The sequence below is a fragment of the Vitis vinifera genome, chromosome 19, assembly GCF_030704535.1.
Source record: "Vitis vinifera cultivar Pinot Noir 40024 chromosome 19, ASM3070453v1".
Lineage (NCBI taxonomy): Eukaryota > Viridiplantae > Streptophyta > Magnoliopsida > Vitales > Vitaceae > Vitis > Vitis vinifera.
Window position 1 is genome coordinate 2,054,971 of NC_081823.1, and position 25,758 is coordinate 2,080,728.

The 25,758-nt window shown below is 34.7% G+C and overlaps 2 protein-coding genes and 1 pseudogene across 4 annotated transcripts; 1 reads left to right on the forward strand and 2 right to left on the reverse strand.

Moving 5' to 3' along the window:
• Positions 1–1,296: 1,296 nt before the first annotated feature.
• LOC100253740 (protein argonaute 1B-like) lies at positions 1,297–4,131 on the forward strand (annotated as a pseudogene).
• Positions 4,132–5,812: 1,681 nt separating this feature from the next.
• LOC104877553 (glutamate receptor 2.7) lies at positions 5,813–7,928 on the reverse strand. The gene is made up of 5 exons (XM_010646066.1): positions 7,679–7,928; positions 7,067–7,434; positions 6,745–6,995; positions 6,255–6,609; positions 5,813–6,115 (listed from the first exon to the last, which is right to left on the reverse strand). The coding sequence occupies exons 1-5, from the start codon at positions 7,926–7,928 to the stop codon at positions 5,813–5,815; spliced, it is 1,527 nt and encodes a 508-aa protein (XP_010644368.1).
• A 3,156-nt stretch (positions 7,929–11,084) lies between these two features.
• LOC100264059 (probable E3 ubiquitin-protein ligase ZFP1) lies at positions 11,085–19,867 on the reverse strand. Of its 3 annotated transcripts, none has more exons than XM_019217389.2 (7): positions 19,735–19,867; positions 19,396–19,463; positions 16,465–17,337; positions 14,941–15,332; positions 14,684–14,782; positions 14,433–14,597; positions 11,085–11,453 (listed from the first exon to the last, which is right to left on the reverse strand). In XM_019217389.2, the coding sequence occupies exons 3-7, from the start codon at positions 17,303–17,305 to the stop codon at positions 11,319–11,321; spliced, it is 1,632 nt and encodes a 543-aa protein (XP_019072934.1). In that variant the 5' UTR covers positions 17,306–17,337; positions 19,396–19,463; positions 19,735–19,867; the 3' UTR covers positions 11,085–11,318. The 3 variants fall into 3 exon arrangements, with proteins under 3 accessions (XP_019072934.1, XP_002282878.1, XP_010644155.1); XM_002282842.4 differs by having other exon boundaries at positions 19,387–19,463; XM_010645853.3 differs by having other exon boundaries at positions 19,387–19,463; positions 19,818–19,845.
• Positions 19,868–25,758: the final 5,891 nt, after the last annotated feature.

Genomic DNA, 25,758 nt, shown 5'->3' on the forward strand with positions numbered 1-25,758 from the left:
TCATTCCCATATGGTTTAAATCTCGTTTTCATCTGGTTTCTTTTTCCACCTATGCATAAGCCCTATGGCTTCAATATAAGACGGGCTCGGGTCATTGTTTTCTGGGGATTCATTTTATACTCTGTTTTTGGTCCTTGCTTCATGGTTGTTTACCCTCTATTCTCGGTGGTCACTCGTACGCCCAAGGAGAAGAATCTTGGCTAGTACTGCTAGTGGTTTTTGTATGGGCACATTTTGTGAATCCGGGAAGATGTCGTGGCCTTGCTCATAGAATCGCTTGAATATTCTGCTCAGAATGGGTGATTGCCATATTCAGGGAAGCTACTCCATAGCCCATCTCTCTCTCTTACTTATGTGAGGTCCAGAGGGAGTGAGTTTGTTTGAAACCATGTTCGGTATCAGCAGCAGCCATAGCTTTGCCAGTTGAGAAGACCAGTTCTGGCCGGGAGTGCAAGGTCAAGGAAATGTATCAGGTGGGCTTCGGCCGTCTGGATATCCAAGCAAGTGGAAGCTGATATCTCATCGGGTCTCAGATTATGTGGTTAGCGGCAAGAGGACCTGATTTCGATACCCCTACTGTTGTTGCTGAGGATGGGTATAAATGCAATTCGTGGAGGTTATACAAGCAATGGAGCCAAGCAGTCTGTACTTCAAGTTGTGCTTGCGCATCGTCCACCGGGTGATGAGAGGTCCTTAAGTCCGCAATCAGTGAAAAGTCAAAAGGTACATTTCCCAGAAGGAATTCAGGCTTGAAGGCACCAGCAACCAGGATCAGGAGGATTATCTACTGCTTACCCTTTCTATGGGATCTGGCTATCAGCAAGAAGAAAAGAAAATATAGTGAGAAACCAGAGGCAAAGCCCGTGTTGTGGGAAGCACCAACAGGTGATATTCAAACAGTTGGTGGAGTTGTCAGTTTGGCTCATTGAAAATCTCTCATCTCCTGCTACCTCATAAAGCCCTAAGACCTACTCGTGCATGGCATGCATGACAAGCAAGGCCACCTAGCAGCGTCCCCTTTTGACAATTACCTCAATCTGCAAGTTGCCAATCAAATTAGTTGGCTACCATTCCTTATCCGCGTGCCACGCATGCGTTCTCTAGCTTGCCACCACAAGTCCTCATCCCATAAATCATCTCTATCGTTCCATAGCTCATAGCCTTACACATTCCCCTACCCATCATTGTCTCTCTCTCTCTCTAAATCTCCACGTTCCTTTCACTGTTCCTGACTCATGACTCACCCTCTCATCCATTCTTTTGTCATTTTACCCGCGTTACGTGGCCTATGCATTCATGGGTTTCCACAGTCCCATCAAAGCCTCAAATCTGGCCATCAGAAAGATAGGAGATTCAGGTGTGACAACAATTGTAGGTGGGAAATCAAATGTTGCAGGGTATGGAAATGGACCCTGTGAGGATGCAAAGTTCTCAAGAGATTTTGATGTAGTGTATGTTCGGCCTACCCGTTCTTTATTAGTTGTTGACAGAGGAAACGCTGCACTTTGGTAAATCTCTCTCAACCAGGAGGATTGCGATTACCAGAACAGTTCTATTTCTGCCACAGATATTTTTATGGTTATTGGCGCTGTCATGGTAGGATATGCTTCATGTTTGCTTCAGAAAGGATTTGGGCCTTCTGTTTTCTCAAAGACGCAACACTCAGAGAGCGAATCCGAAGACCAACTGATCAAGGAGTACTATCTGTGGGGATGTTTCTCTCAGAACAGAGAGGTGGTTTCAGTGAAGGTTGTCCAAAATAAGCAAACTGGCTGCACGTGCTGATCTACACCATTTAGGACTGTTCTTACAGGGGAGGCAAGCTGATGCTCCCCAAGAAGCTCTTCAGGTTCTTGACATTGTTTTGCGCGAGTTGCCTACAACTCGGTACTGTCCCGTGGGGGGATCATTTTATTCTCCAGATCTAGGGAGAAGGCAGCCATTGGGTGAGGGTTTGGAAAGTTGGCGTGGTTTCTATCAGAGTATTCGGCCAACTCAGATGGGACTGTCACTGAATATTGATATGTCCTCGACGGCTTTTATTGAGCCATTGCCTGTCATTGATTTTGTGACACAGCTTCTGAATCGGGATGTTTCTTCCCGACCATTATCTGATGCTGATCGTGTAAAGGTTAAGAAGGCTCTCAGAGGAGTCAAAGTTGAAGTTACTCATCGGGGAAATATGCGTAGAAAATATCGTATATCTGGCTTAACATCACAAGCAACACGTGAATTGACTTTTCCTGTTGATGATAGAGGAACCGTGAAATCTGTCTTTGAGTACTTCTATGAAACATATGGGTTTGTCATTCAGCATTCTCAATGGCCTTGTCTGCAAGTGGGAAATCAACAGAGGCCAAATTATTTGCCTATGGAGGTTTGCAAGATTGTTGAAGGCCAAAGATATTCCAAGAGGTTGAATGAGAGGCAGATTACTGCTTTACTGAAGGTGACTTGTCAACGTCCTCAAGAAAGGGAGCATGACATAATGCAGACGATTCACCATAATGCTTATCATGAGGATCCTTATGCTAAGGAGTTTGGTATCAAAATCAGTGAGAAGCTCGCTTCAGTTGAAGCTCGCATTTTACCTGCTCCATGGCTTAAATACCATGATACGGGAAGGGAAAAGGATTGTCTGCCTCAAGTTGGCCAGTGGAATATGATGAATAAGAAAATGGTCAATGGTGGAACTGTCAACAATTGGATTGGCATAAATTTTTCACGTGGAGTACAAGAGAGTGTGGCTCGTGGGTTCTGTCAGGAGTTTGCACAAATGTGTTATATTTCTGGCATGGCATTTAATCCGGAACCAGTACTTCCACCAATTACTGCACGTCCTGATCAGGTGGAGAGAGTTTTGAAGGCAAGGTTTCATGAAGCCATGACCAAACTCCAGCCACAGGGCAAGGAGCTTGATTTGCTTATTGTTATTTTGCCAGATAATAATGGTTCACTCTATGGTGATTTGAAACGAATCTGTGAGACAGATCTTGGGCTTGTTTCACAGTGTTGCTTACATAAACATGTGTATAGAATGAGTAAGCAATATCTGGCAAATGTGGCATTGAGGATTAATGTAAAGGTTGGAGGGAGAAATACGGTGCTTGTTGATGCAATATCAAGGCGCATACCTCTGGTCAGTGATCGGCCCACTATCATTTTTGGGGCTGATGTTACCCATCCTCACCCAGGAGAGGATTCAAGCCCATCTATTGTTGCTGTTGTCGCCTCTCAAGATTGGCCCGAGATTACAAAATATGCTGGTTTGGTTTGTGCTCAGGCCCACCGACAGGGGCTCATCCAAGATCTTTATAAGACTTGGCAGGATCCTGTAAGAGGAACTGTGTCTGGTGGAATGATCAAAGAACTGCTTATATCTTTCCGTAGAGCAACTGGGCAGAAACCTCAGCGCATAATATTCTATAGGGATGGGGTCAGTGAAGGGCAGTTCTATCAAGTCTTACTATATGAACTTGATGCTATTCGTAAGGCATGTGCATCTTTGGAGCCAAACTATCAGCCTCCTGTGACATTTGTTGTGGTTCAGAAACGCCATCATACTAGATTGTTTGCCAACAACCATAATGACCGGAATGCAGTTGACAAGAGTGGGAATATATTACCTGGTACTGTTGTAGATTCTAAGATCTGCCATCCTACTGAGTTTGACTTTTACCTGTGCAGCCATGCTGGCATTCAGGGCACAAGCTGACCTGCCCATTACCACGTGTTGTGGGATGAAAACAAGTTCACAGCTGATGGGCTGCAGTCCCTCACAAACAACCTCTGCTACACATATGCTAGGTGCACACGCTCTGTTTCCATCGTGCCCCCTGCATACTATGCTCATCTGGCTGCTTTCCGAGCACGCTTCTATATGGAGCCAGAGACATCAGATAGTGGGTCAATGACAAGCGGTGCTGCTGCTGGTCGTGGGGGCATGGGTGTTGGAGGACCAGGTCCTCGAAACACACGGGTATCAGGTGCTAATGCAGCCGTTAGACCCCTCCTGGCCCTCAAGGAGAATGTCAAGAGGGTCATGTTTTACTGTTAGTTTCTTCTACATTCAGGAACCAGAATTTCCAGTTCGGCAATAAGGCTCCTCATTCACATGACCACCCCGGGGTACCTCTGATCAGTCCTCGCCCATCATCAGTTTCAGTATACTGATGATCTCGCAGTGTTCATCACTCCGGCTCCGCTGGGATTTTAGAGAAGGCATGCAACTGGTGTTCAAGGTGCACCAAGTTCAGAATCCCACTCTGCATGGCCTACATGGACGTCTTTGGGCCTTATGTTCTTCTGTCATTACTTCATCTTTGTTTTCAAAATAACTTCCTAAGCTCCATCTTGCCTATGATCCTCCAAATTTAATTCTCCCAAATAATTTCCATTCCTCCTTTTTCATCCTTAGCATTTTTTCTTAGGCTTCAAAAACCCGATTTTCAATAAAACTTGGCCACCATTTCCTTTCCGGTGAGCCACATTTGAATTTTCTGTGATTTTTTTAAAATGTTTTAAAATAAGTGTGAATTTATTTTCGCAATTCTAAGTGATAGAATTTGTGAAATTAATTCACTCAAAATAAAAACGGGCTTTGGTGGGGGCCCAACATATGTGATTGATTGATTAATTGATTGATTTGATTGCCATGCATGAATGATTTATTCTGCTCTATGATATGCATGAGACTATTCATTAATTGTGCACTAATCTCACTTCTTGATAGCGCATTGAAGAATCGTTGCCCAGGTACACATCTGTTCTTATTCTGATCTTGCTATATGCATGTTTTGATACTCATATGTGCATGATTGATTTGAGTATTTATTGATTTCCTCATCATTGCCACACCAGCTTCATTCTATTAGTAGAGGCCCGACATTAGGGACTTAGAGGGGTGCTACGGTCTTTACCGTACCTTCCCGATAAGTAACCTGACCCCCGAACCTGATCCGGTTTTTCACAGACCGCCTTTTCTAAAATAAGGAGTCACACTTAGGGTTTTTCTTTCTTATTTTGTTTACCCTTTAAAAATAAAAACAAAAATAAGTGGCGACTCCAAGTCATTTTTCAAACAATAAATAAAAATCATTTTCAAATCAAAATCGAGTTTCGCCATTCGAGTGGGAAACGCATTCGAGCGATCGAAAATGCGGGGTCCACAAATAGTTTAAAAATAATGATTATTAATCATATTTAATTTAAAAACAAAAAAAATTAATTTTTTTAATATATAAATGAGTCAAAATTTCATTATGAATATGTTGATTTAATTAATACAATCAATTTTTTGAATTTCAAATTATTCTTAAAATTAATTTAAAAAAAGTCTAAGTTGATTTAGTTTTAATTGATTTAGAATCTATTTATCTAATGAAAAAATTTAGAAAAATATAATTGTATACAAAGAAAAAATAATAAAATCATAACTTATTCTTAACTAATTTTGGTCTATTATTTTTTAATATTAATTGGATTTATTTTGAAATTCTAAATTATTTTTAAAAATTATTAGACTTATTAATAAATTCAATATCAAGTATTGTTTTATTTTAAATTCATCGATCTGTTTAATAACAACAGCAAAATTATTATCGACTAATTTAGTTTATGAATTTTTGGTGGTAATTGAGTTGTTTTTAAATTTAAAATTATTTTTAAAAATTAATATACTTTTAAGGAATCCAAGCAGTAAGTTCCATATGCAGTACATTGTGGCTTTTCTAAGAGAGAAGGAAGAACTTCCAGAGTCCATAGCTCGCCATGGCACGGTATGTCTGAAGTGTTCTTGTGAATCCCTTTTGTCTTAGGCATTTCCGTGGCTTCCTCTGTACGTTCCTAACTCTACTAGAGAACTGGTTCTTTTGATGTCTCCAGCAGAGGATCGTGTTCTTTGTGCATGGTGATGTATCCAGGATCTCATTGCTGCAGATGTCAGCCTCCAAATGCCTGTGTTCCAACATAAAATCCTGGAAATGCTGCTTCTGGCATGGCGTGCCACATAGATTGCCAGTGAAACTGTTGATGTAGCTCCTGTTGCTAAGAAGAGCGCCCAAAGGCTGTCTGGGCTAATGCTGTGATCATCGTCTGCTTCCACTTCCAAGCATTTCTGGGAGTGGACCAACTTGTTACGTAAGTACATTATCTCACCCTTTTCATACAATTTCACCACCGCTTCTGAGATGTCTGGAAGTATAGTTTAACACTGAGTTATGGTGTCAAGGAACAAAGGAAAAAAGATCTCTTACCTTGAGATGAACCTGCTCCACCAGTGAATCATAGCTGCCATTGTAAGGAATGAGCTTGTATGTTAAAGGATATCCCGGGTGTTCTAGAGTTGCATTGAAAACCTCGATGGACAATCCGGTAACAGAATAATGGCTTCCATCATATGTCACGTTAACGAACTGTTGGAATGTTCCACGTTGGGGGACACCGATCCGCAATGGTTTTTGGCTTGTTGGAAGAGACCATCCTCTTGGAACAGACCAAGGGTATCCTGGCCAGAGCACTTGTCCAAGGAATCGGAGCTGCCTACCGTATTTTGCTGTCTCATTGGTAGTCTTGGAGAAACCAAATCCCTTGAACCAGAACCCGAGTTCTCTGTAACTCTTTCCAATCACATTAGTAATCTAAAAGGTTTGCAGTGGAGCCAAGCTTCGCCTGTTGAATTGGATTCTACTGGTTAGTGCATGGAAATCAGTGAGTGCTATTCTTTCTAACAATGGTTGGATTGACCCTTTTTTGCTGCTTGAAGCTGCCTCCATTGCAAGAGCCACACACCATACAGCATCATATGCCTGCAGAGCGAAAATCCCAGGCTCTTGGTTGTCTTCCTTGGGATACAAGGAATGAAACTTTTCTCTGAATCTGAGGTCGAACTCCTGGAACCATGGTCCACTTTGAGAGAAGTAGCTCTTCAATCCTAGAATGCCTTGCATTGATGAGAGATGATTGCAGAATTCACAGAATGTACAAGACTCGTGGTGCTGTATGTAATGATCCAAACACAGCCCTCTTCCATCATGCCCAATTCGTTAGCTGTTTGAAATAGACTCACTGCCATTGATAAAGAGGAATGAAGCACAAATACTCTTGATTGCCTTCCTTTAAGCCGCTCAAGCTCATCTGATAAAGGAGTAGAGGAATTGACAGTAAATGGTGGAAGAGCCAGAAGGTAGCCAATTTCTGAACCCACTTGCTTGAGGGCATCAGCAAGACATGGAATGATATCAGTGGCAGCAGAGTCAATGTCCTCGTATATCACAGTGATCCAACGCCATCTCCAGGATCCAACAATGGCAGCCACTGCATTCATTTGCCAGTATCTAATTGGTGAGGCTTGAACCAGGAATGGCGCACCTCCTCCCAAGTCTGAAGGCCTACAATGGCCTGCACTTGCTGCTTCTCTATGAGGTCCATGGTTAGCTGCAGTCCAGATCATTATGGTTAGAAACACCATTCCTTACCTTTCTTTTCAGTTCATATCAATCCTACTTTGCTTTTTTCGGATCATAGTATGCTATGACTGTATGCTATCATTGATGATAGTTCTGCCAATTTACACGATGGCATTGAGCTCAGCTTAGTGTTTTTTTACTGATTTCATATTACCCAGAATTCTTATATATCAATAGAGCCTATCTGAAGGCTGTGGTTGTGGAAATTTTACCTGAAAGCCTCCTGCGAAGAGGATCGCCTTGAGAGTCTCTCAAACGCAAAACCAATCGTTGATTAGTCTTGTTGTAGAAATCATCAATGGCCAACTCCATTGCTACTTTCTCTTCTTTGCCCACACGGGAACCATAATCAACAATGACTCCTATACTGTCATTGCTGTAGCTGATGCCTCCATGATCAGCTGCAGCTTGCACCCAGGTCATGAAAGAGAAGAAAAATCGACTCATTTGAAGATAGCCCATCTCCTATATTTTCTTATGAAAGTTCACCTCTGGCCACCATTTAAGCTTTAAAATTCAACAGTCAATGAAAGTCAAAGCCCCATGACTTCGCAGGTTTTACAGGAATCTTTGAAGAGTCGAGGATGAACTTGCATGGTGAGGGAGAAAAACGCGTTGCCTCACTTCAAAGTCCCACATTTTTTATTTTTAAGCATTATAGTCGAGTCATAAGCATAGAAGTTGTTAAGATTTTATCCCTGTTTGGAAACTAATTTTGAAAACTAATTTTTTGTTTTGAAAAACTTTTTAAAATAAAATAATGTTTTGAGAATTTGGTTCGAATAGAATATATTGGAAGTGTTTTTGGTAACTTTTTGTATATTCCAAGAAAAAATTTAAAATTTGGAAATATTTTGAAAACTTTTACATTGTGCAAACAGTACATTTTCAAAGAGAATAATTTTTGTTTATTTTCCTAATGTCTAAAAATAAAAGAGTTTTAAAAAATAAAAAATACAAAAAAAAAACTCATTTGAATAAATCAATATTAGATGATATTGACTAAATAAAAAAAATCAAAATATTTAGGTTTTTTTATTCAACTAAAAACAATATATTGATATCAACCCATATAATTAAAATGTATTTGTAAAATATTAATTGATTTTTTTTATATATCTTTAAAATCCAAGTACTGATATATGTATATTTATCGATATTTTTATCCTTGATTGTATACAAAGAAAAAACAGTAGACTCATGATTTAATTTAGTTAATTTTGTTCTATTATTTTTAAATATTGATTGGTCTATGTGTTGATACTAAAAAAAGTCTAAATAAAACCAAATATATTAATTATTATTTTTTTGATAACCACCTTAATATACATAAAGACTTACACCAATTCTATATTATTTTTTTGAAATGCATTATGAATCATTTGACCTTTTTTATTTTTCTATTTTTAGTGTGGCCAAAAGTCATTTGTTGATTTGATGAGTCTAATTTGAAAAGATTGCCTCTATCTTCCTAATGAATATAGTCTTTTCCTGTCATCAAATCAATCAAGAAGAAATTTTTTTATTTTATTTCTTCTTATTCATGTATGTATAAATATATATGAATGGAATCCAAAGGTCCAAAGGGGAATTATGCATCAATATTATTTACAAGGAATTGTTCAAACTGTACTTATCTGTAATAAAAAATCGATGAATACGACAATGAGTCTTAGTTGTACATTGACAATTTTGTTCTAATTATTTTTTAGTTTGAAGCTTTTTAGATGGTAATTTACTTTTCATTAAAAATTAAAGGTTGTTTTTTTTCCTTAATTGGAAAGTTAAAATGTTAAAAAGTTTTAATTAATTTGGAAAGAATTTTAAAAAGATTTTTTTTTTCAAATAATAAAAATAATTTGGAAATGAATTTTCAATTAAAGATTTAAAATTAAGAATTTTAAAAAGAAAAACTTTTTCCATTTTTTTTTAAATTTAACATATAAAATCTTTTCAAATTCTTTTAAAACTTTTAAGTTTTTAAATTGTTTTTAATAAAATATGATTTCTAAATTAATTCCAATTTCACTAGTTTTTTTCCTATATATATTTTTTTCTACCTAAATGTGTTTTTTTATAAAACACGTCGAGAGACTTAACCTAACTTGTCGTACTATTCTTAAATTTCTTAGTAAATCTTGGGTTGGAAGACTTGCATCTCTTCAACAAGACTAGGATATATTTACTGGAGCAATTCAAGATTGTTGCATCGCCAATGTAGATCAAGTTGTAAGTTCTAAAGATTAAGTTTTTAGGATAAAGCAGTGAGATAAATTTATATGACTTAATTCCATACAGTGGATTAAGGTTTGAAGCTTTACACCTACTGATTTTTTACCTCGGTTTTCCACGTAAAAATGGGAGGATTCAAAGAATTTGTTTAAGTATTTTTTAAAAGATTATAATAATGTAGGAATAAACCAAGGGATGGATGCAATTATGGATATTATATGCTTTGGATACATACTTTGCAGGTAAGACCTATAAGATTTTGGGGATCCTCATGCGGATACTGTGTACTTTAGAGCAAAACATGCATGGCAACCCAAAATGTTAAGAACATATTTCTCACAATCGCCCATCTCTCCAGTTCGTACTCACCCTCTCTACCCTAGGTCATCATCGAGTCTCTCTCCTATGCGACATTGTTGGGCTCCATTTTTCTCTTTTGTTGATTCTATGTAGCACCTTAGCTCGGATGATGCCATACCAACGCCTCATGGACTGGTAACTTGGACCCATGAATGTCTATGGAATAAGACCGGGGATGACGCAGTCTTACAAGGGATCATGTCAAGATTTGGTAGTGGTTCGAGGGCACAAGTTGCTTGCATTCGAGGCAAGCACATGGCACCCGAGCTAGCATGAGTTTCAACTCAATATTACCGAAAAATTCAAGTTCGGAATTTTGGATAACCATATTTTTCCTTATAGAGAGGTATATACTAACACATTTACACATCATCATCTGCTATAGTTTAGAAGATCATCTCCCTTCCTATAGATATTGTTTACTTCAGGTGGATGGGGAGATCTCTCCCCCACCTGTGAAATCTCCCTAACTGATGTAGACCCTTACAGCTCTAGTTAGTCCATGTGGGATTTAACAAAATCCCCTAATGCCACTACATTGCTACATCTCCTTACATTGTATCTTACAATCACCCTTCCATCTTCTTAGTTCATGTTGGTTTTCACAATGACCCTATATGCAAACATATTCTTCTCTTCAAGGAATCTCATAATTCCCCTCTTATGCTGACTCTATGCTGACATGTACATATATTATCTCCAATTAAAATCTCACATATTTATATCCAAAGTTATAAAGAAAATTACAAAAAACATCTCTAAAAAGAGGATCTCATCTTAAATTTTCACTGATCCAACGTTTAACCCAAACCCACCTGCAAACAGAACATCATTCATTCGCTTCAAAAGTCTGACACCCAACAAACAAATAAGTAAATCAAAATAATGGATTTTCGACTTTGGACAAGGTTATAATGGTATACTATAATACATCAATGCATAACTTCAGAGGACTGGCATCATATACATCAATCCATAACTCCAAAGGAGTGTGACATGTTAACTGAAAGTTAATACACAAGTGCATCCAGAGCAGAACCCATGAATTAATGACAAAGTCTGTACAGTTATGACAGCCCAGGACAGTCACTGAAAGCCAACAAATAAATGGTTTAAACAGTGTGTTAGTCATATACCTGTATTTATATACGGTATGATACATAACGAAGTACCAACTTGGTTAAGATAAGATAGATTAGTCAGAAAACAAAGGGCTGCCTGCATAAGCTTTCAACCATCGTCACTCCTTTATACATCCTTCTATTTTGGGGTCATTGCTGGGGCTTTGCAGATGGGGCAGACATTCTTCACCAGCAGCCACTTCTTCAAGCAACCTGCATGGTACTCATGCCCACAATCAAGAAATCCAATCTTCTCTTGATTCCGATACTCCTCCTGCAAACAAATCCCAAGTTGCATATTTGTCAAATAGAAATATAAGCTTGCTTCTTGTGACCTAAAATAATGATATATCAATAGCTTCATGGCTTGGTTATTATTCAGCAATAAAGGGCACTGGGAAATACGGTGCAGCTGAAGAAGAATGAAAGAAGGGAATAGAGAAAGGAATAAAAAAACTACTCTGTGAATAAATTCAAGATTGTTTTCTAACAACTAATTTTATAATTTTATTGTATATATAAGGACTGAATAATTGTCTATAATACTAAATGTTTATAGACCTAAGATCCCAATCCTAAACCTAAATATAATCCTAATCCAAAACAATCCTAATATTATTCCTAATAGGAAAAATAAACTTGAATTCTAAATAAAGTATAATTTAATAAACCTAATTAGAATAGGAAACTTAAATATATGGAAGCCTAATCTAATTCTAATTCCTAGTACTAAAAAAATTCTATTTTTACTACACTAAGGCAGTTTAGCCTTAGCATTATTTCTTGAGTGCTTCTGCATCAAAACTAGACTGACAAGAAAACTTTAGCCATTTCAAGGTTTCTCAGCTCTCAGCTCTTCCTCTCCAATCCACATACTTTCGTTACCTCGTTTCATGATATCAAAAACTAGCATCTCTTTAAGGATAGTATTTTTGCAGTCAACATCATCTATTTTTTGATTCACATCACTCATGTGATCTATTCTGTTGTTCAAATTTTTGAGCTGTCACAACCCTTTTGATGTAATTAGTGTCTTCCTCCTTAAGGGGCTGCATTGTCAACTTCTCACCATCCTTTCAGAATGAATATGTGTTCGGTTTTGTGAAATAGACCTCATCTTTCTCATACAACCATGGTCTTCCAAATAGAATTTGAGAAGCATCCATAGGCACAATATCACACCAAGCCTCATCATTAATAGCATTCCCCACAGGGAACTTCACTGTAACTGGCACCTTGTTCCCTTTCAAAATCATGCAATTTTGTAAGGGGTAGGATGCTTTTCAATGGACAACTTCAACTTTTCAACACTCTTTTTTGAAACAATATTATCCCTGTTACCACTATCAAGAATAACACTGTACACCTTACAACCATATAATACATGTTTGCTGATAATATTATATTGGCTTCAATCTTTTTATTCAACTTTTGGTGTTGTCATCCACAAGTAAAACAACTGGTTTTTGACATGCTGCCTGGGTTTTAATGGAACAAGGCTATTTTCATTTCAAACTTCAGTATTTTTTAACCTTTTACACCCTTATCAACACAGATGCTACTATATCACCAATTCAACTATTTATGGTAGACTCCATCATTCTTTCCTGCTAGTTTTTTTTTTTTTTCTTTCCCAGTTTGATCACTCCAAAAACTTTGAACAGCAGTCTCCTATGTGACACACCATCAAAGCACCCAGAAATAGGTTTTCTTGCACCATACCTTCTTTTTGGCCATTAAGGCATATTGTCAAGCATCTTCCAAGTTGAACAAACCATCCACTCCCATCTCATCTCTAATTGATTAATTCAAGCCCATAAGGTTATGAGATATAATTTGTTCATTATTCTCATTGAAACCAGCCTGAGTAGAGAGATTTATCAAACTCAGAAGCATACACCCACCCAACTGAGGCACCTCTTTGTTCCAATGAGTGGAACTGCTCATAAACTCCATCACATAATCAGCCAGTAAGAATTGTTTCTGCATTTTAGCTTTCATGTATTCTCATCACATGTGCTAACTTTTAGTTTCCCTTGTCAACTATGTGGCCCTTCAACTCTCTTCCGCCATTGAAGAACAATACCCTTCAACTTTAAGCTTTACAAACAACATTTTTCTTTCTTCAACCAAAGGTTTCTCCAAACTTGATTCCTAATTCAAATAATTTTCGGCATGCATCTTCCCAAAAAAATCAGCAACTTCAATTCTGATTCCTCCATTCAAATCAAGTGTATGAACCAACTTATCTTCCAACTCATTTTGTTTGATGTTCTATTTGTCTAGAATCATAAAAGGGGTTTTCTTCTACCTCAAAAGATTCTTCCTCATGACTACCTCCTGCTATGTCCAAGGCAGTACAGTGCCTTCCAGACTCTTCATATGGGCTTCCATCAATTCACATCGCTGAAGCATTTGAACAGCTTGTGACAAATCCTCAATCATTCACCTCATCTACACCATCTCTGATGGTTGATCTTGGTTCCCTCTTTCACCATGACCCCTTACCAAGTCCAACCATGGTATAAAAGTATAGATCTAGGTATTTTTGGGCTGACACCAATTTGACACACCAGAAAAAGAATGGGGAAAAGGGAATTAAGAAAGGAATAAAAAAAACAACTCTTGAATAAATTAGAGAGAGAGAGAGAGTTTTCTAACAAATAATTTTATCGAACAAATAGTGAATGAAAAATTCTCTGTTCCCAAATATAATAGGAAATCAATCCTAATCTTGACTGAATCATTCCTAATAGGAAACATAAACTACAAGCCTAGATAAAATAGAATCCACTAAAATTCTAATCAGAACATAAATAAAGCCTTATCAAATAGTGAACTTAACTTGAATATAAGGACACCTACTCTATATTCTAATTCCTAATGCTAAGATACTGCTATTTTATTATACTAATGAGGTCTAGCCCTAGCCCCTAGCAAAGCTCTTGCCATGTTAAAGAAGAAAAAAGCATACATACCACTACAACAATATTTAGAGAAAATAGCAAGTTTGGCAAACTAACTGAAAATTATTCTAGAAAGTTGGAATTCATTAAATTATATGATAAAAATTGGAATGAAAACTGAAAAGGTCAAATTATAACAAGCTTTTCAACTGCTTGAGTAATTTTTTTTTTATAGGTAAAGTGTCACCTAAAAAAAACAACAAAAACACAAGCACTCACTGGCCCTCAACAAGAACCCAACCATTACACAAAGTTAATTTTCAACTGCTTGAGTAATATGTCAATACCTGGCATATAATGCAAGAATCATTTTCTAGATCCATACTTGCTGCCTCTTCCAGATTGAGACAAGTTGAAGATATATAAGTTCTAGTTTTTAGACAATTTGTAATGGATTCCTCTGACAATCCAGTGCTTACGTGACCAATCCGTTCCCCCAATGCAAGAAGCTCCTGCAATACATTCATATATAGGTTGCCCATATCCAACAATCAAACCTTCTTTACAAAGATTAAGTAATCAAGCTTCCTGTGGGTACCTCATAAGACATATCTTCTATGTCTAATCGCATATCTCTGTGATGGTCAATGAGATCCCCTACTTCATAAAATGCTGAAAGATCTAGTATGGCAACTTCCTACATACATCAACATATGGCACATGTTAATGCATATTACAGAAGAATCCAAGCAGTTGATGACTGCTAATATACCATATACTGCATTTCAAATAAAACAAAATCACAGACAGAGAGAGAGGAAATGGAAAATTGCAGAAATGGTGAGAAAATATTACTTCTGCTGGGAGCATTCTCAAGTAAGGAAGATTATGATGTCTCGATGTTGCCTCAGGTGCGACACCCCCTCGATTAGATCGGTATATCCTAATCCCAGTTGGTGGAACAGGTCCTGGATGCCTGGGCCCTGCCTCCACACCAACCTGAGGAGGCACAGGACCACGTGAACTAATTGTGGGAAGTCTATACGAAGATGCCACCACTTGAGGGTGGAAATGGCTTCTTGCTCCTTGCATAGGTGGTGGTGGTGGTGGTGGATAATGAAGAGTATGGGGCCGGTGAAGGACAGGAGGTTGAAGGTAATTTGTGGAACTTCTGCCACTAGATGTATCATGATATCCCTGTATACCCACATTCCCAGCCTCTCTAGAACCTCCACTGATATTGCTCCCTGGAAAGTAAATGGGAGAAACATCATTAGATCAGAATGTAATAAGTGTATATATATATATTTTTTTTTTGTTAAGTGAGCGCAAATATAGTAAGGGGCAGAAAGCCACAAATATAATAAGTGTATATATTTTATAGCTACTATTAGAACAAAACAAGTATAACTGGTTTTTCCTTAGGCTCTGTTTGTCACAATGCAAAAAATCTCCTTAACAAATAAAGTAAGCTGATCTCAAACAGCAACAACCACCTATACACATAGTCGTCAAAAACTGACTTTCCTTAGGCTTTGTTGTTGTTGTTTATTTATTTATTTATTTTATAGCCTCTTTTTGTCACAATGCAAACAAGCTCCTTGAAAATAAACAAAGTAAGCTGGTCTCAAACAGCAAGAACCACTTCTAAGTTGTCAAAAATTTACAACAAGTATGTTAATCAATTAATGATACAAAATGCAATCTGACAAAAACATTGAAAAAAATAAAAAAAAGACAATAAAGATGAGGATGAATCTCCAAGATATCTCAAATCAGCATTAGTTGCAATTAAAGTAGGATTAGTATTAGTTGGAATTAAATTGGAATTAGTATTTATTGGAGTCAAATTAGTATTGGCTAATTAAGTTATAGGAGAATTAGAATTAGAGTCATAATAGGTTTTTAGAATCCTAGTAAACTTGCATTTCCTAAAGAAGCCTTCTTGCATACTTTGCAATTTTCAATGGTGAGATTCCTAGAAGAGCTTAGTGAGAGTCTAAGGTTCTATCCCTTCTTCTCCTTATCTTCTTTTTGTCTATTTTATTTTATTTTGCTGCCATAAATTTTATCTCTTGTTCCTCTCCTTAAACCCTAAAAGATAAAAACCCTAACCCACCAATTTGATTGTAGGCAGCCATCCTTGAGTTGTCCTACATCAGGGAAGGAGGGAGAGATATCACACACACGGGGAGGAGGCGAGGACAGACATATCTGACACATACATGACATGATTCAGAAAATCCCTGTTGGAAATATTTCTACAGCCAGCCGGTTGACCATAAAGTCAATGTGTAGAAATAAAACTTGATTTTGTCATTAAATGGCTTCCATTCAAAAACCTAAAATGAGAAACAAATATATGGGATGACAATATACCATGCAAATAAGGTAAAGCAGGTCCATGATTCCAGGCCAAAGTTCCCCCATCACTACCATTATTGCCTGATTGTTGGTCGACCCAGGGATTGCCAGAAGGCTGAAAAGGATGGCCAATATAGTTTCCTTGAACCAAATGGTTATGATTATGTGCCAGAACAGAATCCAGTCCAACAGCACCTGATCTGTTCCTCACACTTCTGTGAGATCCTACTTCCATGATTGAAGGAGCATTATTCCCTCTGTACTGTGGCTGGGCAAAAGATGCAGAATCCATCATGGAAACCCCGGATTCAAGATGCCTTGTATTGAAAGGAGGAACTGAAGAACTAGAGCTCGCTAAGCCATTAATATACTGAAAATTCCCCAGGATGCCTTCAGCATTCTTTCGTTTGCATGCACCTCTAACACCATCCATAAAGTGATTTTCCCTCCCATACTCATCTGTAGAAACTCCAATGACTCCATGATTGCTGGAAGATGGCAACTGATCAGATGGTCCGTGATTTATAGAAACAGGGAACCCTCGGTTTCCAGATGAAGGGGTCAAGTAAGGATTATAAATGTTGGATCCAGGAGCAACACCTATATCAAGACTTGGGACTGGATGATGATGCTGAACACCATTGTACTGCCCAATCCCATAGAACATAGCAGAGCCATCATAATGCTCAGGTAAATGACGTACATCAAAATTACTTGAATTCCCTGGAGCTGATAACATGCTGTGCATATTAGGCTGTGGAAAATTTGTTACACTGATAACATGATGTCCTTGGTTCCGTTCATCCATTTGCAAATCAATCATCTGACCAGTGCACATCATATTTCTTTGCCCCATGTTGTTGAATAATTCAATACTGTGAGTCGTCCCTGCTTAAAGTCAAAATATTTGTAGAGATGCAGTCAGAAATATCAGCAGGGAATAATAACCCAAAACATAAGCAGACATCTAAATATCATGAGAAAATCTAAATTGGTGACCTTTCATCAACCCAGTCATTTTTGTGTCCTTAATTCAAGTAGGAGGTGGTAGAATATGATAGACAATGAATAACTAAAGAAAGAGAAGTCATCAAATAAATTTCCATCTATGTTCAACTTACAGCTCAAAATCGGGACATGGCATTCAACCTCCTTGCATATTCTCAAAGAGTTCAAAAATGGGAGATCATGTACATAAACAACCCAAATATCCCTCTTCTCTTAATTTAGAATATTCTATATTAGCTTCTTAATGAAGCATATCAAATCCTATAGTTTTGTTGATTATGAGAAGAGTGAACAATTCCTTTGTTCTCTGATTCCAATTTCCATGAAAAGAATGCTCTTCCCAAGTGAAATACAAAAGTTTGGGACTACCTCAAAACACTAAAGAATGACTCATGTCTAGTACTTGCCCCTAACTTGCTTGAAATGATCCAAATAATAAATGAAAGTTTAGTCCTTGTCCCCATATGAAATTCTCCACAGGAGTACAATCTACTAAACTAATCTACACAGTTGTTCATAAACAGGCACTTATACCCAATAAATGGATTATTTGACATACTCCAAATTCCAAAGAACCCTTCTAAGAAGAATTGTTGAAAAAAAAACAACTGTAGTGGTTTGTACAAGGGAGGGGACAAGGGCAAAAGGGCACTCTGGCTAAACTCATTGATTCTCTTCCTATTTGTTTGATTCTACTTTACCCAACACATCACAACTACCACCAAACTTTGTGTTATCACAGGCGTTATTCATAATAATCTAGCAACAACATTTATATTCTGCACCTGAATTTGTCCAAAACAGTATATCACAGAAGCTCTACTTCTTTGCTGCATTCTAAATTCAATACATTTGCCTGTATTACTGGATAACAGCACAATTACCTAGAAGTTCAACAAAATTTCCAAGGAGAAAAAGCAATGAACTGAGATGGCACAATACACCATCAGCAGTCAAGGTTAAGCAAGACAGAAACAAAAAGGGAGGCATAATATAAGAGACCATGTATCAGAACAAAGGCAATGCAAAAGTTTGCAACATTCAAGGTGAAACAACAAGAAGAAGAAAAAGAAAGAAAACCACATATGTGTTCAAGATGTAAATTTCAAAACCCATATAGCATAGTCATTTTGAAGCAAAAAAGCAACTGATAAAGCAAGTTTCTCATTGTAATATATTCATCAAAACACAGTATAAATAAATTTTAACAAGAAAGCAATTTCATTCCACTTGGAATACAGTGTGGAAACCACATGAACCAATTTAAACATTGAAAGGACAAATAAAAAGAAAATAATATATCTGTTATATGGCTAAGAAATGATCCAGAAGTAAAAATGCTTATTGGGTTTTATCACTGCAATAGCAGTTCAACGAAATCCAAGTAGACCTAAGTTTTAAAAAGGACCAATCTTGCAAGAACAATAAAAACGGAATATGCAAGCAACAAACCTAAATGATCGCCAATGAAATTTCCCACTCTGAGAAACAGCAAAAAAATAACAAACTTCACAATAAATCAGCATTTAAACTCAGACCAAAAACACAATTTCTAAAATAAATTCAAGCATTTACATTCCGCTTGCTTGTTGACAAAAGGCAACAAAATAAAAGAATTCAAAATTTTAACATTAGACCTTAGACGACTTTTAATTAGGGACCGGAAAATTCAAAAACCAGAACATGAAATTGAACAGATTTTAGATTTTCAATTTTTTTAGAAAATACCCAAAAAAATAAAACCTAAAATTCAATTTTTTATTCTCTGATTCCTTTCCTTTTTAACAATTTTCTCGGCAACCAAAAAAATAAAAGTTACATATCATGATCGGTGACTTTTCCCTAAAAAAAACACACAAATTGTCACCAGAGACCAAATTTACAGAAAAAAAAAAAAGAATCCAAAAGAAAAAGATTGAAATTCGGTACCTTTTTTACATCAACAAACATAGAGCTTCACCTATTACGTCTCCGGAAACCAAAACCCAAATGTATACCGAAAATCCCTGCAAACATACCAAAGAAACCCTTACTTCCTTCGAAACCAACAAAAATTCAAGGGTTACCACAATCGGTCAAACAAACCCTAGAATTAAAAAGATACCCATTTCAATTCCGACCCCCAACGGCTAAAACCACAAGGAATTCAACAAACTGAACCGGGAAAAAACAAAAAGACACAGATTCCTTTTAAAAAAAGTTGGGGAAAATTGAAATTAAAATGGGGCTTGAACACAAAATTGCAATTGCGAGACGATAATTAATAAGAAAGCATACGAATCGGAGGATGCAAGGGCGCAGGAGATCGAGAGATCTATGAGAGAAAGCGAAGAACGATAGAGAGAGAGATTCGTACTCACAGAAAAGCCAATTGCGTATTTCGTAATTTAGGTATACATTTTATATGCGAAAAGTATTTACCAAATAAGAAACGGGGGAGAATAACGTCAAGACGCACTATCAAAAATATATATTTTTTAATTTTAATTATTTATAAACACTTTAAACATAAAATAATTAATATAAAATAATAATATAAAACTAAATATACAATAAATAAATTTAAAGGTTTAAAATATAATATTTTATATATTTATATTAAAAATATTTATTTATTTGATCAATTTTATTATATATATAAAAATTAAATAAAAATATATATATCATATTATTTTATTTTTTATTTTTTATTTTTTATTTTTTTACTTTTTTACATTTTTATATAAAAATCAAAATTAATGATCATGATTTTCACTTTTTTTTTAAGTGTTACTTATTTTATTTTATAAAGAAGTGGTTCCTTCTTTTTCAAGAGTTGTGTTTATTGATATTTAAGTTTCGATACTCAAAAATTTTAATTTTTAATAAAATTAATATAAATGATTAAGTATAATTTTTATGAAATATATTTTATTTTTATTTTATATAAATTAAAATTAAAATTTTTAACAATTAAAATATTATAACCACAATGTAATAAGATTTATAAAATAAATTAATATTTTTTTTAACAAAAAAAAATGTTATGTCATAAATTTCTAAATTTATTCACTACATATTTATTTTTATATTAAATTTATTCATATTATATATTTTCATTTTATATTTAAAATATTCATAAATAATTAAAATCAAAAGATATGAAAAGATAAAATATTACAAAAAATGGTATTATATCAATTGTTTTTAGGTAAATTTTCTTTTTCATAGGTAAATTTTTGTCACCTTGAGACTTAAACCTAAAACCTCCTACACTACAAACCTTCTCCATCCCTTTATCACTTGAGTTGGCCCTCAAGGGTATCATATCATCAATTGTTTATTGATAACAAATATATTATTAAAAGCATTTATATCAATGGATATGCATTGTGCCATGGTTACCAAATTATTTGAATAGTCAATTTTTAGAAAATAAATTTATATTTCTATGATGATGTATTATAACATATAGTATATCTCATAAAAAACACCATGGTTTGGATCATCTAGGAATGATCTTAAAGATGTCGATACTTATCTAAACTACTAATGACATTCCTTGCATATTTATCATTTTGTCAAAATAAAATTTTGTTAGTTCTGTATTAAATTATTTTTAAAATCATTTATTATAACAAAAATATTAAATTAGGTAAAAACTCGTTTCCAAATGAGACCTTATTAAGTTTGAAAAGGCAATTTTTTATTTCTTAAAAACCAATTCAAATTATGTAATGACCTATTCTTGATCGTGTGACTTTAAAATACGTTTATAGGATTAAGAGGTGTTAAGAACTTTTCCCCCTATCCAGACACAACTCTTCATTATGTCACATGGGAGCTTAAACAAATAAACACCCCTTATGGGGTCAAACAAGTCTCACACTCGGATCAAGGATTAACTTTAATACCATTTATAACGACCTGTTCCCGATCGTGTAAATATTATTCACGACTTTAAAACATGTTTAAATGGTTAAGAGAAGTCTATGCTTATGTAGCGGCATGAACTTTCCCATGTAAGATGTTACAAATTAGGTTTAAAACTTTATTTTAATTATGAAAAAAAAAGAACTAGTATAATAAAAAAAACAACTAAATAACACTTATTCAACTTTTCACCCAACTTTTGTATAAAACAGGAAGAAAACAAAACATATATACATTTTTTAGATTTTAATTGCATTTCTTTTTTCTTTTCTTTTTTTCAAAATTTTCTAATAAACCAAACAAGAGAGTTTGGGACTTTTTTCTTTTTTCATTTTATTGCCGTCTTTTCTTTCCTCCATTTTATTGGAAGTTGGGCAACGAAACCAAACACTGAGGCATCTGGCCTTGAAAGTTCTTTGACTTTTGTTGTTTCGCATGGGAAGCTGAATTTCAGTCATTTGCATGCGGGCTTTCCTCCGCACTTTCCCAGCCACCAAACAGGTTTGACATTGTTCAAACATTCAATAGCCGTCTTGATCATTTTTTTTTGTTCTACCACGTGTTTAATGTGTTGGAACTTTCTTGACTATTAGAGCACAAGCACATGCAAATTATTGTGGAATTTGAATTTGATAAGAAATTTGTTTTGATTTCATATTATTATTATTATTATTATTATTTCTAATAATAATAATAAATAAATAATATGAAATAAAATCACATGTTGAATGTACTTGCCTTTCTTGACTTTATGTCTTGAATTTCCATTAGGTTAATGATGGAAATTTGCATGCCTTATTGCTTTAAACAAGTTCTATTTAAAATTAAAATGATAAGACAGGATTAATCATTTAATAATTGAAATTAATTTTAAAACATCTCATGAAAACTTAAAATGAAATAAGAAACTAGTATTCAAAAAATAATTTTATAATTTAATTTAAATTCAAATTAATAGACCTGTTTGTATAAGGGTAATTATGGAACTTTATATGAACTAAGAAAGATGTAAAAATGATTGTAAGGGAGATTTCACAACGAATCATAAATATTTTCTTTTACATTATAGATGCATTTTTAAATTACGAAGACTTTAGGCTCAAAGTAAACAATATATATATAAGAATGAGACTTCACATTTTCGAGTGAGATATTTATTATTTAACTTTACAAATGTATTTTTAAATTATATGGACTTTAGACTCAAAGTAAACAGTATTTATAAATGAGAGTGTTACGATGCAATAATGTCGCTCTTAAACTTAGGGACGAGTCACTCAAATGATAGCTCTTGGAACATGTCTGCAAAGTGTGATGTCGAATGTTATTAAAAGTTTTATTTATTCTCATTGAACACTAATTGATTTTCAAATGTGATAATTAAAACTCAATTCAAAAATTGATATCAAAATCAGGGTCTTGAATTTGAGTCACGGGAGCATCATATTGGAGAATATCGCTCTTAAGCCCTGACCTAGGGATGGGTCACTAATTGATAGCTTGAGGTTTGATCCCTATAGGTAAGTGGGTACAAAGGAAGTTATTAAAAAACATTTTCAATCACAAACATTCAATTTTTGGTTACTTTAGCGTGGCATGCTTCCCTTTTTTTTTTGGTTAACTTCTTCCCTTCAAACTTGACTAAGATGACCTTTGAAAGAGGCAAAGCAAAGCGAAAGAAAAGGACTTTTGGAGAGGGGAGAAGGCTAAAGAAGAAGGTATCTTGTAATTTGCTTGAACAGTGGGTTCAACCCAAATTCTCTTCCAACCTTGGAGAATGTGCTGGCTTGTCTATTTTGGAGGCTACCTGCACCATCACCCACACCTTCCTCTCCTAAATTGCTTTTTAAAATTTTCCCAAGATTCTCTCTTTCTTTTATTTTTATTATTATTTTTATATTTAATATTTTTTATTAATCATACAACAAAGTAGGGTTATCAATCATGAAGTGAGGTGATCATGTGGGTTTTCTTTTTCTTTTTTTTTTTAATTATTTAAGGTATCATTAGGTGGCCAAAAGCCCAAGTCACAACCTCCCTCTCTTACTGGCATTTTGTGCAAACCCCACCAAGGGGAGATTCCAAATAGAGTGAATGAGGTATGGCAAAAAGGTTTGAGTATGAATCAATTTTGTATATTTAATTTAAGGAATATTTTATTAAAAAGGGGTAAAATAATCTTAAATAAAAAAATAATTCTAACTTAAAATTTTGAAATATGATTCTTTTTAGGTTGTAATATTCTTTATCAAGTTTTTATATTCATTTCAAGTCAAATATTTTTTAACTTAAAAAAAAGGATTAATTGATTAAAAATGATGAAAATATACAAAAATTGTAAAGTTAACCTTCTCTATTTTTTAACTTGAAGAGTAACCCATTTTTTATATAAATACCCTTTAATATTTTCATTATTTACATGTGTATTTTAAAAGAAAGGATTACTTTTGCAATAAAAATATAAGCGCATTTTTATTAAAAATTAGCATTTTTTAGGTTGAAAAAATGTAAAGGGTTAGTTTTCTAAGGTGGGAAAGATTTCATTGATTATCCCAAAAAAAATTATTTATTTACTATAAATTTATCTTCCACTTTCCTCATTCTATTATATTCTAAATTTATCCTCCACTCAACTTTTTCTTATAAATCCTTTTATAATTTTTTTTTAGTTCCACTACTACTACCTCTAAAACTTCTCTTTTGTGATTCTTAAATCTAAATTTTCTCTGTGTAATGACCATAATTTAATTACAAGTTAATTTAAGTTTATTTATTTCTTTGATGAAAATTAATGATTTGATTAGTGAATTGATTTAGTTGATAAATTAAAGAAATTGATTAGATTGTTAATAAGCTTATTAAGCTAATTAAAGATAATTAAAAATAAGTTAAGATATTTAAAATAAATTGAGATGTGAAGCTATGAAGGTTCTGCTTATTTATGACATTCGAATATAAGAAATTTTAACTAAGATTTGTTACTTATGATTAAAATATACCTTCCTATTTTTGTTGAAACTAACTTATTGATGCAACATGAGCATCACAAAAAGTGTCGAAAGCTCTAACACAACTTGTGAAAAATACATCATGATGGGTGGCTTGAAGGAAAGGTAAAAACCGATAGTGGAATAGTCTTTGGATAAGAGTCCCTAAAAAGAAGGAAGGTAAAATACCATAAAGTGAAAAACCTAAAACATTCCTAGGAAGATCCATGTGTGGATTAACGAGTGGCATCGACGTATGTCCTTGGATAAGAGCCTTGGAATACTTTTTAGTCATTATATGATTGTTGCAAGCTGTGAAAAGAGTTTGTTTAAGAAAGGTATATGATGTGATATATATTGTTGAATATGATAAAAATGTTTAAATATTTTTGGTCTTGAGGTGTTTGAATAAAAATAATTTAATCTTTCATATTTTATATAAAAATGAAATAATTTAAAGATACCTATTTTTTTTACTAACTTTAATTATATTTGTTAAGATTTTATTGTATCAACCTCAAGTAATCATCCAACAGATGAGGGGTGAATAGAATGATGGTTACTATTTACAAATTTAAACTAAATGAATTCAAATGACAAATATATGCAATTATGTAATAAATACAATGAAACACCATTATATATAAAATGTAGTAAGAAAGAGAAAATATAAACTCAAGATTTTTATAATAGTTCAGCACAATCCAACCTATATTCACTCTCCTCAAACTTTTAATCGAATAAGGGTTTCATTGTCACCAAGGCTTTAAAGCCAAAGTCTTCAACATTCTTGCACTTGGATTAATAGGTTCCAATGGACCTTCATAATCTTCAAGAGATGAGTCACTCTCAAATAACATATCAAATGACATCCCACATTTGAGAATCCTTAAATGATATCTCGCACTTAGATTTTTTCCCTCAAGTGATATCCTAGAACTCACTTCATAACAGTTACAAAAAAGATAGAAATATAATATTATAAAATCATAATATAAATTTGAGCCTAAATGATACAAAGAAAAACTATGATTGAAGTGCATCAATTTAATACACAAGTATTAAATCAAAGTACACTCAAAACTCTATCCCAAAACTCAAATAAAATTCAAGAATGATTTTAAACTATTTCCCTTTCAATACAAGAAATTTGGAGCCCAAATTAGCAATTAGACACGGTTTGTGATCAACAGGTTGACCAATCAATCAAACCAACTACTAGTTGTTATGCATTAATTAACAAGTGACTGTTGGGGTTAAAACCTTTAACCAATTCAATTAGTCCTCGATTGGTTGAAGCTCTGCCTTAATCGACTAAACATATGCTATTGAAAATGAGAAGGTGCAAAGTGCACCTCGATTGTTTAAGTTTTACTGACTCAACCGATTTTTTACATGCTCA